General features: G+C 37.2%; 2 protein-coding genes across 2 annotated transcripts; one reads left to right on the forward strand and one right to left on the reverse strand.

The window, feature by feature from the left end:
* Positions 1-486: 486 nt before the first annotated feature.
* pus3 (pseudouridylate synthase 3) lies at positions 487-8,131 on the forward strand. Its single transcript, XM_079805830.1, has 7 exons — positions 487-574; positions 906-1,323; positions 2,541-2,812; positions 2,927-3,110; positions 5,956-6,065; positions 6,492-6,670; positions 6,776-8,131. The coding sequence occupies exons 2-7, from the start codon at positions 925-927 to the stop codon at positions 7,033-7,035; spliced, it is 1,404 nt and encodes a 467-aa protein (XP_079661956.1). The 5' UTR covers positions 487-574; positions 906-924; the 3' UTR covers positions 7,036-8,131.
* On the reverse strand, positions 8,125-14,588 carry LOC307119508 (uncharacterized protein). Its single transcript, XM_079805831.1, has 3 exons — positions 14,450-14,588; positions 13,267-13,983; positions 8,125-9,594 (listed from the first exon to the last, which is right to left on the reverse strand). Exons 1-3 carry the CDS (start codon positions 14,512-14,514, stop codon positions 9,540-9,542), a joined length of 837 nt encoding a protein of 278 aa, XP_079661957.1. The 5' UTR covers positions 14,515-14,588; the 3' UTR covers positions 8,125-9,539.
* Positions 14,589-14,825: the final 237 nt, after the last annotated feature.

The raw sequence follows: 14,825 nt of genomic DNA on the forward strand, positions 1-14,825 counted from the left end.
TATTTTTTATTAATTTAATTATTTTATTTTATATAAAATAATATTTTAATATAATATAAAATAATATTTTTATTTTATTTTATTTTAGATAATAAAGAGCCCTTGGATTGGGAACCAGACTCTGGCACATGTTTAAATAAATGCTAAACATACAAAATCATGATAATAATAACATAATAGTGAAAAATAATATTAATTATGTATAATTATAATTACATTGGTATTTAATAAACTATGAAATCAACTAACTACAGTAAAGCAACAGAATGCATGCATTTGTTTACTTTTTTATTTTATTTTATTTTATTTTATTTTATTTTATTTTATTTTATTTTATTTTATTTTATTTTATTTTATTTTATTTTATTTTATTTTATTTTATTTTATTTTATTTTATTTATTTTATTTTATTTTATTTTATTATTTTATTTTATTTTATTTTGGCATAGCACGTTCATTTGAATTACTTTTATTTTGAAAGGTGGCCTGACGGAAGCCAAAGCGCCGTGCTGCCTTTAAAAGTTACTGTTCAGAATTTGTTATTTCGCTATTTTCATGAAGCTTCGGGAAGGATGTGAGTATAATTAAATGAAAATACTTGTGCGGTTTTATAAACTATATTTTATGAAATGATAAGGAAGCCCAGAAAGTTGATAAAAAGCAAACACGTTGAGATTTGCACCATAAACATCTCCTCTAGGTCTCTATAGAGATTCTACAGGAGCATGTTTGATAACTGCATACATGTACCTAATTCAATAATGCCATTATACACTGAAGCTCACTGTGAATTATTGCACAATTCTCTGTTTATTGTTATCATAAGCTATTAGAACTGCATTCACATACATGCACACATGTTGGTGGAAAGCTGTTATATGACCTCTCTGTTATTTATTTCACAGATCTGTGTTTAGTGTAAAGATGTCAGAAGAGGTCCTGCTGGCTCGTGTGAAGGCTTTGGAGGAGGAGGTGGGGAGACTGAAAGCTCAGCTGAAAGTAGAGAGAGATGGAGCTGGGACAGGGGAGAGGACTGAAGCACCAGGCAGCTTCAAACATCAGGAAGGTGAAGAGAACAGAGCCAGACAGAAGAAACGAGAGAGGCCCTTTGACTTCTCTGCCCATCCTCGCAGGCATGTGGCACTGCGGCTGGCGTATCTCGGCTGGCAATATCAGGGCTTCGCCGTCCAAGAAAACACAGACAACACCGTTGAAGCCCGGCTTTTTGAGGCACTGCTGAAGACGAAACTGATCCAGGACAGACAGACCTCCAACTATCATCGCTGCGGCCGCACGGATAAAGGAGTCAGTGCTTTCTCTCAGGTACTGGGATCTGCTTTTACTGAATTCATTTAGTAATAGTTCACTGAGTTATGATGATATTCATCATGTTTTCATATTTTCCAGGGTTCCTACTACAATCTTGGAAAATAGTGATACAATATAAATTATTTTTCCATCAGTGTCTGATATCCAATATTTAAAACTATTTTTATTTTGACAAAATAATAATCATTAAACTAAACTGTAACCACTAAAAGCCTAGCATGAATTATTTAATTATTAAATTAAACTTTTGATAATATTATTATTATTTAATTATATTTATATTATATTTATATATAAATTATATTTAATTAATAATTATTTATGCATAAATTATATTATATTTTTAAATTATTTTATTTATTATTATTATTAATATTATTACATTTAAACCTTTTTTGTGATCTGAATAGTCATAAATTATTCATAATATCAGATTTTGTAATGTAATGGATTTTTGATATTCACTTGTCTCCAGGTTATATCCAACTAATTTATATTAATATTACTTTTTATATTTATATTACTAATTCAGAACCAAGTTGTAATTATTTAGTAATTTATCATTTAATTGTGACACAGTAATAAACATAAAATTATAACAACTAAAACCATAACATGGATTGTGAATACCTTATTAAAAAATATTTTCATGAATTATGAAATTATTGAATTGTTTTATTACTTTTTAATTATTTTATTAATTATTATTATTACTAATAATCTAATTTAATGTATGCATTTTTTGTCATCTGAATAGTCATAAATTTGTTTTCATATTTTGGAATGTCATGGATTCTTAATATGAATTGGTTTCTCCAGGTTATCTCCAATTAATTTATATTCCTGTAAATTGTGTCTGATAACTGATAGCTTATATATTTTATATATACACCGTATATGTATAGTAAAGTTATGGATTCCTGATATTGACTTTTTCTCCAGTTATGTCCAACTGTATTTCTGTCAGTGTCTGATATCTTCTATTCAGAAAAACATTTTTAGTATTTAATTTTGACACAATAATAAATAAACATTCAATTATAACAACTAAAAGCATAACATGGATTGCGAATATCTTAATAAAACATAAATAATAAAACATTATTATTATTTATGCCATTACATTTGTACATTTTTGTGATCTGTATAGTCATAAATATATTTTCATATTTTGTAAAGTTGGATTCCTGATATTGGCTTTTTTCCTCCAGGTTATATCCATTGATCTGCGCTCCACACAGTGTGGAGGAGGATTAGGTGTGACTGTCCCGGCTGACGTGGAGGTCAAAGGCAAGGCTTCTGCAGAAGAATTACCCTATGTAAAGATGCTCAATCGAGTCCTGCCCCAGGACATCAGGATACTCCAGTGGGCCCCTGTAGAAAGCGGCTTCAGCGCGCGCTTTGACTGCCAGTCCAGAACATACAGATACTACTTTCCTCGTGGAGACTTGGATGTGGAGCTCATGGCAGAGGCTGTTAAACGGTCAGTAGATGAATCTGCTTAAAGAATATTACGTACAGTCACTGTTATTTTAGTTTGCATGGTGTTCAGGTGCTTGGGCACAATGGTTTCTTCTATGTTTCCCTGGCCATGCAGGTATGAGGGAACACATGACTTCAGGAACCTGTGTAAGATGGATGTAGGTAATGGAGTCTTGCAGTTCCAAAGGACCATCTTGTCTGCCAATGTCCAGCCAGCCCAACTCAACCCCACCTGTCCTATCGACCCCCACCAACTCTATGTCTTCCAGGTCAAAGGTCTTGCTTTCCTCTACCACCAGGTAAGGAGCCCACCTCATACCGGAGGCCTTCAGTGCCAAAGCTGTGGTTCTTACCAAGGGGAGGCCTCAAGATGACTTAAAATGATATAATGTAAGACAAAACAAGCTTTAGAATAAGCTAAACGACTTAACTGGATATAGAGAACCTGGATATAGAAGATATCCAACTATGCATTGACATCACTCAAAAGAGCTGCTGCATGACAGGATTTATTTGGGGGAAACTCTGAAAACGCGAGTAAAACAAACAATGATCAGTTTAAACTAAAGGTTGGACTCGATATAAGTGTTCTTTACAACTTACCAAAGATCCAGTGATCCATGGATGTTGACATGCAGCCAGGAATCGTGTTTCCTGACATTTATATGTGCCTGATTTTGACGCCGGGGAAATGCATAAAGCAAATTTGCCTGTGAACACTTAATATAAATACAATATAGGTAGGTCTAAAACACATAGTGTTTATTCAAAAACATCAAATTATGCAGAATATACAATGGTAAATAAATATTTAATTGATGAGATGTCAATATAATATATATGGTATGATTTTACCCTAAAATTCAACATATTGACACAAAATGATAACTGCAAATCCACGTTTCGCTGCCTGGAGTCCAGTTGTTTCTGTGAATTGCTGCGATCCATTTGCTTCTCTTTTCGATTGTGGTGTTCTGTTCTTGGGTGTAATAACGAACACAGCAGTCATTTTGATGTTCCTAAATCCGAACCGCTGAAGACGCAGTGGCTAAGTTTTGTTTTTGAAGGGAATATTCCCTCCGATCAACGTCAATGCTTTCATGTTTGCGCGAATCATTTCTCATCAGACTGCTTTATAAACGAGGGTCAGTATAAAGCAGGTTTAGCTAAGAAGCTGCTCCTGAAAAAGGATCGCTACCAACTATTCGTGTTCCTGCTGCACCTCCAGAAGAAGTGAGTGTAACGTTTTATTAACCTTTATATTAATCTTTGCAAATCGTTTGCACGCTTTATGATGAATGCGGCTAAAGTTTACATGGTAAGTTACATTACGGCATGCTTTCTATGTATGACGTTCTCAATATAATTCATAATCCCACGTTTATAATGAACAACGCGTTATGGTTATTACATACTGTGTACGCTGGTGATAAAGTTAACGTGGTAACAATGAACTAATGTATACATCAGTAAACACATAGCATTCGTATCTCACTACGCTACCCTGCCACTAACGTTACATACAAAGATAGATCAAAGTGACATTACGTTAACCAACCATTCAGAAACGTTATATACGTCAGAAACCTTAATTGTCGAACTTCGTTGGGGCCTTCATCTTGTTCCCGGTCCGACTCCGGTTCAAATTGTGTCCTTAGAGACTCCCGTTGCCATTTCTCCAAAATGTACCCTCAACTGTTGTCAAGGCAACACTCAGGGTTGCCAGGTTTTCACAACAAAACCCGCCCAATTGCTACCCAAAACTAGCCCAAAACAAGCCCAGTCGCGTTTCAGGGGGGCTTCTCCGGTAAAAATCGCATTTGGGGGGTAAAATATGTGTTTTTTTGGCATGGTTGCCTACTAAAATTCGCATTCACGGGGCTAAATATCACATAATTGGGGTCGCTTCAACCCGCGGCAACAGTGTTGAAGTAGTCCAATTCCGCGGGAAAACCGCGGACTTGGCAACACTCCTCGTGTGTTGTGTCTAACGCCCCACAGAACAGAGGGGCGAGGTGAGCAAAGCTCATTATCATTTAAAGTCACATGCACTGAAATGGCTTGCTGAAAACAGAGCGATTTTTTACCAGGTAAAATTAGTGTTTTCTTACAATACAAATGAGAATTTTTGATTAAAGTATATTACAAACTTTTCATTTGGACACTAAAGAATCATTTTAACTTGGCATTATAAAAAATGGCATTATATGACCCCTTTAAACAAAATGAAAATGAGAAATTTCCTTGACAATTAGTTGAAATAAAAAAAATAGATTTTTAAATATTTCATTTTATTTCAGTTAATGTTTATTTGATTTGATGTTTATTTGATTTGAGTAACAAAAAAACCTTTATAATATAACTATAAATAACCCTGCCTGGAAAAGTCATCTATATTAATAGGTATTTTACTATATTTTAAGCTCTAAAATATTTGATTGGGTAGAATAAAAATGTATTAAAAATATTTGTAAAAATCCTTGTCCTTAATTGCTATGTGGTAAATCATGAATGTCTAGAAGAATCATGTAAATTCATTGGTTAAAGAGAGTAGGGGCCTTGAAGAGTATTCAGCTCTTAAAACGTATTAATTTAATCATAATTATATTTGATTATTTACAGAAAGTAGGAGTGCCCATAGATTAAAATAAGTCTCAAAAAAACAAAACTAGGGATGAGGGCCTTTAGATATTGTTGTGTACAGTCAGTGGAGGACCTTAAAAAGTTTATAATAATGTATAAATTAGTTGAAATGAGCTCTTTATTATGTAGAAGTTAATAAACTTGTAGAAACCATCTCAACCAGTTAAAGATCTTTGTTTTTGTTTTAAAGGTTACACTTTATTTTACGTGTACTGACAGTGTACTTACCTAAGAAAGTACTGAGTAAGGTAACTACATGGGTTAAGGTTAGGTTTAGGTGTAGGTTCGGGGTTAGTACCTAGATATTAGTCTCGTGTAGCCGGACCTTCAGCCCTCCAACGGTCCGTGGGCGTGACGCCTGAGGCTCAACTATAATAAGTACATGGTATGTACATGTGGAAAAGGACTGTAAAATAAAGTAGTATGCAGTGTACACTATGCAGTATTCACTAGCAGTAGCTAGTATTTAATTCCGATCATAAGCGATCTTTGCTTTTGCAGGTTCGCTGCATGATGGCTTTGCTGCTGCTGATTGGACAGAAACTCGAAGCTCCAGAAATCATTGATCAGCTACTGGATGTGGAGAAAAACCCAAGGAAACCTCAATACAGGTGTGTTTTATTTCCACATTTCTATAGCTGGATCCCATGACAAGTTGCTTAATGTCATTTCTTGGCCTAGACCAGCATGAACTGGATTTTTCATGATGCTTAAAGACCTGCACACATTTTTAGTTTTCATGACTAAATTAGTGACCAGTAAAATCATCATAAAATCAAAATTGACAAATCTTGGAATATGCAGTATTTATTGTATATGTTATATATGTTTACTGGCGTGAGGGCGAGGCAACCTGTCACTCACAGGAGATAGACCAATAGCAAATCACAACCATCCAATCAATTCCCCATGTCCCACCCTACATTTATTCGTTCCAGAAGCCGTTTCACTCAAATATATGTCACAATAGGAAATAAAAGACTATCGCACAGATTCCATTTCATGCCGACTTTAATTCTAGATCCTGTGTTTTGTAGTATGGCAGTGGATTACCCTTTGGTTCTGTATGACTGCCGCTTCGAGGGTGTGAATTGGAACAATGAAAGGGAGGAGGAGACCCACGTCCTGAACTCACTGCACCAACACTGGGTTCAGAATTCAGTCAAGACGCAGGTTCTGCTCGGCATGATCCAAGGCCTTCAGAACACAAACACAGGTGTGTGTTCATATTGAAACTATTGATGTCTGGATTCAAATACTAACATACAAGTAGCACGTGAATCCATTATAAAAGTTGTATTTTTCTGTTTTTGTATTTTAGAGATGACTTCTCTGCAGTGCTGGCTCATGGAGGGTTCCAGGCAGAGGAAGTACACGCCTCTTCTGGAGCGGCCGCGCTGTGAGAGTTTGGAGTCCAGGATCCAGCACTTTGTGAAGAGGGGAAGACTGGAGCAAGAAGAAGGAGAGAACGGGGAGGAGACGACCGTTTTTAAGGGGAAAAGATCAAAACATTCCCATCTGACAACCACAAACCAACTCCAGGAGCAGAACCACGAAGCAAAAACTGAGGAAAATGTATGAACCCTTATGTTTTCTGCTTTGACTTTTAATGTGTACAGAATGATTTGAAGGCAAAACAGAAACTTTTTTCTTTCTTTTTTTTTTAAACTATCGGCAGCACAATTACCTTGCCCAAAGTAATGCTTTTATTAAAGGATTGCTGCTTGTGTGATCGTGTGAATTTGAAAATGAGACTGTCCCTTATTTATACAGAACATCAGGGTGGAGATCTGTCTTTAAAGCTGGAAATTACCAATTACTTTCTCTATATTGTATTGGTTAAATTTACTGACATAACATATATTAAATCCACGTGGTTGAATTATTAAAGGATTGGTTCACTTTTAAATAAACGTTTGCTGATAATTTACTCCCATGTCATCCAAGATTTCCATGTCTTTCTTTGTTCAGTCGAAAAGAAATTAAGTTTTTGGATAAAAACATTTCAGGATTGTTCTCCATATAATGGACTTCAATGGGCTCCAAACGGTTCGAGGTCCAAATGACAGTTTCAGTACAGCTTCAATTGGCTTTAAGCGATACCAAACGATGAATAACGGTCTTATCTAGCGAAACGATCGGTTTCTGCAAGAAGATACGAGCCTGGTCATAGATGTATACGTAGATGCCTCATTAGCGTTTGCACGGATCAGTAGAATGAGGCATCTACGATCGATATATCTGTGACCAGACTCGTATTTTGAACCTCACCTAGCGGAAGTTATGGCTGAGCTCAGAGATGATCACGTTCGTCTGATAAGAGGTATATTAATAGCATAAATACTGCTCTGTTTCTTGCAGAAACTGATCGTTTCGCTAGATAAGACCCTTATTCATCGTCTGGTATCGTTTAAAGCCCTTTGAAGCTGCACTGAAACTGTCATTTGGACCTTGAACCATTTGGAGCCCATTGAAGTCCATTATATGGAGAACAATCCTGGAATGTTTTCATCAAAAAACCTAAATTTATTTTTGACTGCAGAAAGAAAGACATGGACATCTTTGATGACATGGGGGTGAGTAAATTATCAGCAAAAGTTTATCTAAAAGTGAACTAATCCTTTAATGCCCCATGTTGACCCAGAATATGTTGCTTTTTTTTATTTTTATAAATGTCCTCCTTTGTAAAATGCACTATATTTTTTGAGCATTCTTCTAGAAGCGAGTTTGTGTTGTCAGGCACTGATGTTGGACGAGAAGGCCTGGCTCTCAGTCTCCGCTCTAATTCATCCCAAATGTGTTCTATCGGGTTGAGGTCAGGACTCTGTGCAGGCCAGTCAAGTTCCTCCACACCAAACTCGCTCATCCATGTCTTTTGCACTGGTGCAAAGTCATGTTGGAACAGGAATGGGCCATCCCTAAACTGTTCCCACAAAGTTGGGAGCATGAAATTGTCCAAAATGTCTTGGTATGCTGAAGAGTTCCTTTTCACTGTAACTAACTTTACACTTGGCACGATGCAGTCAGGCAAGTACCGTTCTCCTGGCAACCGCCAAACCCAGACTCGTCCATCGGATTGCCAGACAGAGAAGCGTGATTGGTCACTCCAGAGAACACGTCTCCTCTGCTCTAGAGTCCAGTGGCGGCGTGCTTTACCCCACTACATCCCACGCTTTGCATTGCACTTGGTGATGTAAGGATTGGATGAGCTGCTCGGCCATGGAAACCCATTCCATGAAGCTCTACACACTGTTCTTGAGCTCATCTGAAGGCCACATGACGTTTGGAGGTCTGTAGCTATTGAAGTTGGCGACTTCAGAGCACTGCGACCCTCAGCATGCGCTGACCCTGCTCTGTGATTTTTCGTGGCCTACCACTTCGTGGCTGAGTTGCTGTTGTTCTCAATGGCTTCCACTTTGTTATACCACCACTAACAGTAGAACGTGGAATATTTAGTAGTGAGAAAATTGACTTATTGCACAGGTAGCAACCTATCACGGTACCACACTTGAATTCAGAGCCCCTGAGAGCGACCCATTCCTTCACAAATGTTTGTAGAAGCGTCTGCCATGGAAGTGATTGGAACACTGGAATTCAATGATTTGGAGGGGTGTCCCAATACTTTTGGCAATATAGTGTATGTAGCTTTATTATGTAACTCTCAACAAAATCAGTTCATGTCGACTATTTAAGAACATTACAAACTGTACAATATAAAAAAGTGGACATAGAACATAGGCAGCCTACAAATGAATCATGTGATTACAGAACTACTTTTCAACATCCCTGAGGAACTGAATGACATCTGCACCATCTGTGTCGACATTTGAGCTGGTTCTTGCAGGGTTTCTTGCATTTCTCCCATCCCGCCTAGAAAGGTGCTATTCTTTATGCATTATTCTGATATCTCTTCGTCTGAGATCTCTTCATCCTCCTAACCAAATCGACAACTCGGGTCATTTCCCCCAGCATTATCAACCAATGTGTCTGCTGAAGGAAAGGACGCTGGAACAGTGGAAAGAACGCTGGCAGAACATAACACCACCTCCTCGTCCAAGGAAAGTCACAGAGTCCAAGGCTCTTTTTCACAGCTCTTGACTCTTTGGTTTAGACTGGAGCCCGCGATCTAGATCCTTTTGGCTGTAAAGACATTCATATAAAAGACAACATTTTTACTGTGATGAAATGTAATTCCTCTGATAAAACATTTCCAGCATGCAAATTACAGGAATAGTTCACTCAAAATGAAAGCGCTTCATTCTGGGTTTCTGCAGGTTTTATAAAGGTAAATTTAAGCCCAATTTAAGAGAATTGAAGGGAGAGACACGTCAATGTAAATTCTAGGAAGCACACAAGTTGCATTAGCAACACTTCAAAGTTTGAAAATACAATTTCCAACAGATATCCAGTACTTTTTAATAAATAATAATATGGTGCTTTTACGGTACCTCAATCTGATCACAGTAGTTTTGTCTTGTTTTCCAGAGCAAATGTTTAAAACATTCTTAAATCAAGATATATTTACTGGAGAAGCTAAATGAAATAAGAAATCTTGTGAAAGATTTTATGATCAAAACAAGAACAAATATCTGCCAATGGGTTCAGAAAAACCATAAACCATTTTCACACCATATTCATATTTAAAGGGATAGTTCACCCAAAAATGAAAAATCTGTCATTTATCCCTTCCAAACCTGTAAGACTTGTTCATTTTTGAAACAGAAATTAAGACATTTTTAATGAATCTAAGGCCGGGTATTTTCAAAACCGCAGCTTTTTCTATGAGGTTTGGCTGTTGGTCCACACGCAAACGCAGTATCCGGTTACTGAAACTGGACTTTTTTGAAAACTCCGGCCAGGGTGAAGATTTTTAGAAACTCCAGTTACAGCGTTGTCGTGTGGACGGGGAAACCGGAGATTTCGGCTTGTTAAGTCAAAGTGTGCGCCATTCTCTCCTTTGTTTGACGTCAGATTGTGCGCTATTATCTATTTTATTTAGCTACGAGTCGAGTCTACGCAATGAAGGACGTAAAAGTTAGCTTTTAATAACTCTGCTAACAACGCTTATCACATGTGTACAGATACATGCGCAGTTATCTCATTGTATTGCAGAACAGAGGCGCCAGAATTCAATAATACAAAATAGTATGTATGTGAAGCTATTACAGTCCACTTGGGCCCTGCCCCTGTGTATATACAGTTACCTGTCACTGAGTCCAAAGTAAAGTTGTAGAAGGGTTTCACTGAGCCCATGGCATCCCTCAGTGCATCAGTGTCGTGGATGGGACCCATGTGGAAATCAGGCAGGCAGGCAGCCTATCATAGCATGGTTTTGCGTTTTCATGTGGACAGAGAGTTTTTTTTAAACCGTGCTTGTGTGGACGCGATTGTTTTTTTAAAACGGAGGAGGAAAAACTCTGGTTATAAAAATACCCATGTACGTGTGGACTAGGCCTGAGAGATTTCTGTCCCTCCATTGACAGCTACGCAACTACCACTTTGACACTTCAAAAAGTTTGTAAGACGGGTAAAAACTAGCAAATCCCAGAATGTCTGATTGAGGAATGAGCACTCTCTGAGAAAATAAAGGAAATTAGCATCTGAACTCACTCATTTAGCATCCCCATCCGAAACGACGTCACGCTGACTAGCTGAGTGAATCATCTAAGAATGACTTTAATTTACATACCTTTCACCTGCATCTTCCCCCATCCCTCCTCCAGAATTCACCCAAAATATATACGGTTTAATGTAAATTCTCACTATACAGTATTACATGTTTGATATCGTTTGAAATGTCTCAGTGTGACTGGTACACCGATCTCATCAAGGTTTTAAGAGTTTAGAGATATTTTGCTTATTACGTTGGGTGTAGCTTCAGCCAAATGGTCTACCTCCTGCCATCAACCGGTCTATGGGACAGTGACTAATGTAAATTCCCATTGTTAAAAGGATAGTTCACCCCAAAACGAAATGTTTATGTTTATCTGCTTACCCCCAGGGCATCCAAGATGTAGGTGTCTTTGTTTCTTCAGTAGAACACAAATTAAGATTTTTAACTCCAACCGTTGCAGTGTGATAGTCGTATAATGCATGTCAATGGGGATATTTTAGAGTATGAGAGCTATGAGAGTAAAAACACATAGACATACGAATCCTCATTAAACCATGCGGCTCGTGGCGACACATTGATATCTTAAGACACGAAACAATCGGTTTCTGCGAGAAACAGAACAGTTTTTATGTTATTTTTTTACCTCTTATCAGACGAATGTCATCTAGTATTACCAGCGCCATAACTTCCGGTGAATAACGTCAAAATACTAGCAGGATCAAAGATATATATACATAGATGCCTCATTCGACCCATCCGCGCAGGCATTAATGAGGAATCTATGTATATATCTATGATCGCGCCGGTATTTTGCCCTTATTCGCAGGAAGTGATGGTGCGGGGACGGCTGATGCAGAGCCATAGAAAAAAAATTAAATACATTTTTAAATATGGATATTTTTCTTACACAAACGCATCGATTCGCTTCAGAAGGCCTTTATTAACCCCCCGGAGCCACGTGGAGGACGTTATTTGGCAGACAGATGCATTTTTATGGACTTCAAAAACCAAGCCATTATAAAGCTTGTATTAGCCATAACATTTTTAATATAACTCAGATTCTATTCGTCTGAAAGAAGAATGTCATATACACCTCGGATGACTTGAGGGTGAGTAAATCATGGGCTAATTTTCATTTTTGGGTGAACTATCCCTTTAACACGTTTCCATTTGAAAGAGATTTCAGTCTTGGTCTGAGTATATAAGGAGATGTTGCAAGAGGGTCAGGGCGAACTTTTACATCGTTTTTTTACAACTTTTACAGAAGTCAGGTATCCATATTTTATTCTTTACTTCAGAGCATTTCATGTTATGTATGGATTATCTTTGAATTGATTATGTAATTGGCGTTATACATTTACCTGACTGTTAATAAATTGTTACATTTTGATTTATTCTGACTTACTCTGGAATTATTAACTATTTCTAGTAGATTATGAACGAGTATAATTTCAACAAAGGGTTAAACAGAATGATTAAATGCATGGTTAACTATTAAATATAAATGACCAAATAACCAATTGGCATTCTAACTTAAATTCGAGATTATGATAAAATGGAGTCAGATAACGATGAATTGGAATTAAAAAACTTTGCCCAGCTGAAAAGACTGAACGTGCAATAGACCTTCACCCGCGGATCGTTAGCCTTCAATGGGATGATTGGCGGGTTTTACAAGTTCATAAAGAGATTGTAAAACTAATCCATATGAATTGAGCGGTTTAGTCCAAATTTTCTGAAGAGACACAAACACTTAATATGATGAACGAAAGTCTTACAGGTTTGGAACGACATGAGGGTGAGTAAATGATCATTTTTGGATGAACTTTCCCTTTAAACTAACCTACTTTTTATTTATTCATCCCATATTTGACAAATTCGGTCATATTCCGCATAATACAGTAAAATTTTATTTTTATGAATGGATTCTGCGATTCGTTTTCCACATCGCAGAAATCATAGGGCCATAATTGAATGCCATGATACTGAATTTAAGATGCTCCAATTCTTAAATTGTGGAAGGTCAAATTAAGACCCACAGAAACCCTGGTTCTACACTCAAAAGTATCATCTTTAGAATATAGTGAATGTCACCACGCTTTCTTTTATGTTCCACAGCCGCCATATGGGTTTGGAATGATGTGAGGGTGATTTTGTGTGTGACAGTGTGAAAAAACATGGCAAAAAGTGATACTTACAACATGCTTTGCCCATGAGTAGCATACTTTTTTTTTGTCTCCATGATATTTTTCGCTTTCAACTCCGAAATGACGGAGGACAGTGAAGTCACTTTTCTCTTTAACCTTCTAATCGTGGCGTTCTTCAATTTAATTTTTTTTCTGCAGGCCTTGATCTTGCCCAGGACCAAGTTCAAACTGTGCTTCAGCTCCTTTGCTGATTCGATCTCTTGCATTTCTGCCGTTGTGTTGGTGTTGTCTATGGAACTGCAAGCTGTGTTTGAAGACCGAGACCTGTAGCAGTGATCATGTCTAACTGCAATGACACATATTTCGGTGGGGTAAATCACTGGCGTCACACTGGTTTTAGCCATGTCTGGATCCGAGGCATCTTTCTCATCTTCCACAAACTCCTCTAAAACCACCTCCTCCTCCACAAACTTTCTCTTGGAATCCCTTTTGAGACTGTATGTATGAAATTCATGGCTGTCATAATGTTCCACATTCCTCCGCCTTCTATATAATTTGGTGCACCATGCCATCTTAAAGGATTCAGGATTGAAGAATTTGGTGGGGACCGCTGTTTTAGCAAGGCACACTTGACCTTTATTGTTCTTGAAGAAACAGCTGTCTTCAAAGTGCTGGGAACATATGCGAGAAGATGGAGATGGCTTGAAATCGTCACGTCTGATGTTCCTCATCCATCGCTGCAGCCGATCTTTATCACCTAATGGGAAACTGTGAGTGAAATGAATGGATAGATGGATTAGAGAACAGGAGAGAAAGTCAAATATGATTTTAAAAGAAAACTAGCTCACATATAGTCAATAGGAGCAGATAAAAGCCATATCATAAAAGTAGTATTCTTAGAATAGAATAAAAATAAATTAAAAAATCACTCCACTATTTTTGTAACAGAAAAGGGATTGTAACTGGGAACTGGATTAATTTAGGAAAAACTATTATTTTAACATAAAACACTTAAAAAAAAGATTTCTCTTATGAACTATTTTGCACATGTAGGTTATAAGACAGGCTTCTTTTTCAACAACAAAAAAATGTATATGCACAAAATGTCAATCATTACAAGACAAATAATTCTTAATACATATGAAGTGCACGCGATTGGTCTAAAGACAAACACAGTTTTGACAATGTGACAGGACGGTTAAATTAGACTAAATAAATTGAATAACCAACCGACCGATGAAAGCTTACACTGGACCCTGGTGAGGGACGATTAGTACAATTCGAAGCTGCACACGACATGTTTAAACACTAGCGAGCGACACATCCTGACAACAACACAACTTCTGTCTTTCCCTCTGTCCTTTAGCGGCGGCGCGCACACGTGACGTGAGCAGCGCGTTACTGCCACCTACAGTTAATATGAGATTAGACATACAGGTATATCATCCGTTTAAAATCTTACGAATTTACCGATATATTTATGTTGGTGGGGTAGAAAATATATTACCTCGACATTTTTTGACAGGTTCTGTGAGATACACCCTTATAAGAGCAAAATGTACTGTATGCCGTTAATTTTGGATGGTTGAAACAAAAAAACTGTTATTATT

The sequence above is a fragment of the Gobio gobio genome (genome assembly GCF_949357685.1).
Source record: "Gobio gobio genome assembly, chromosome: 23".
In the NCBI taxonomy this organism is placed as follows: domain Eukaryota; kingdom Metazoa; phylum Chordata; class Actinopteri; order Cypriniformes; family Gobionidae; genus Gobio; species Gobio gobio.

Bases quoted from the DNA above. Each gene is read 5' to 3' on its own strand.
- pus3 (XM_079805830.1), top strand. From the start codon at position 925: ATGTCAGAAGAGGTCCTGCTGGCTCGTGTGAAGGCTTTGGAGGAGGAG. The intron at 3,111-5,955 runs GTAAGGAGCCCA...TTGCTTTTGCAG, and splicing joins TTGCTTTCCTCTACCACCAG to GTTCGCTGCATGATGGCTTT. The intron at 6,671-6,775 runs GTGTGTGTTCAT...TTTGTATTTTAG, and splicing joins CCTTCAGAACACAAACACAG to AGATGACTTCTCTGCAGTGC.
- LOC307119508 (XM_079805831.1), bottom strand. From the start codon at position 14,514: ATGTCGTGTGCAGCTTCGAATTGTACTAATCGTCCCTCACCAGGGTCC. The intron at 13,984-14,449 runs GTCGGTTGGTTA...TTTCACTCACAG, and splicing joins TCCAGTGTAAGCTTTCATCG to TTTCCCATTAGGTGATAAAG. The intron at 9,595-13,266 runs GTAAGTATCACT...ATGTCTTTACAG, and splicing joins ACTCATGGGCAAAGCATGTT to CCAAAAGGATCTAGATCGCG.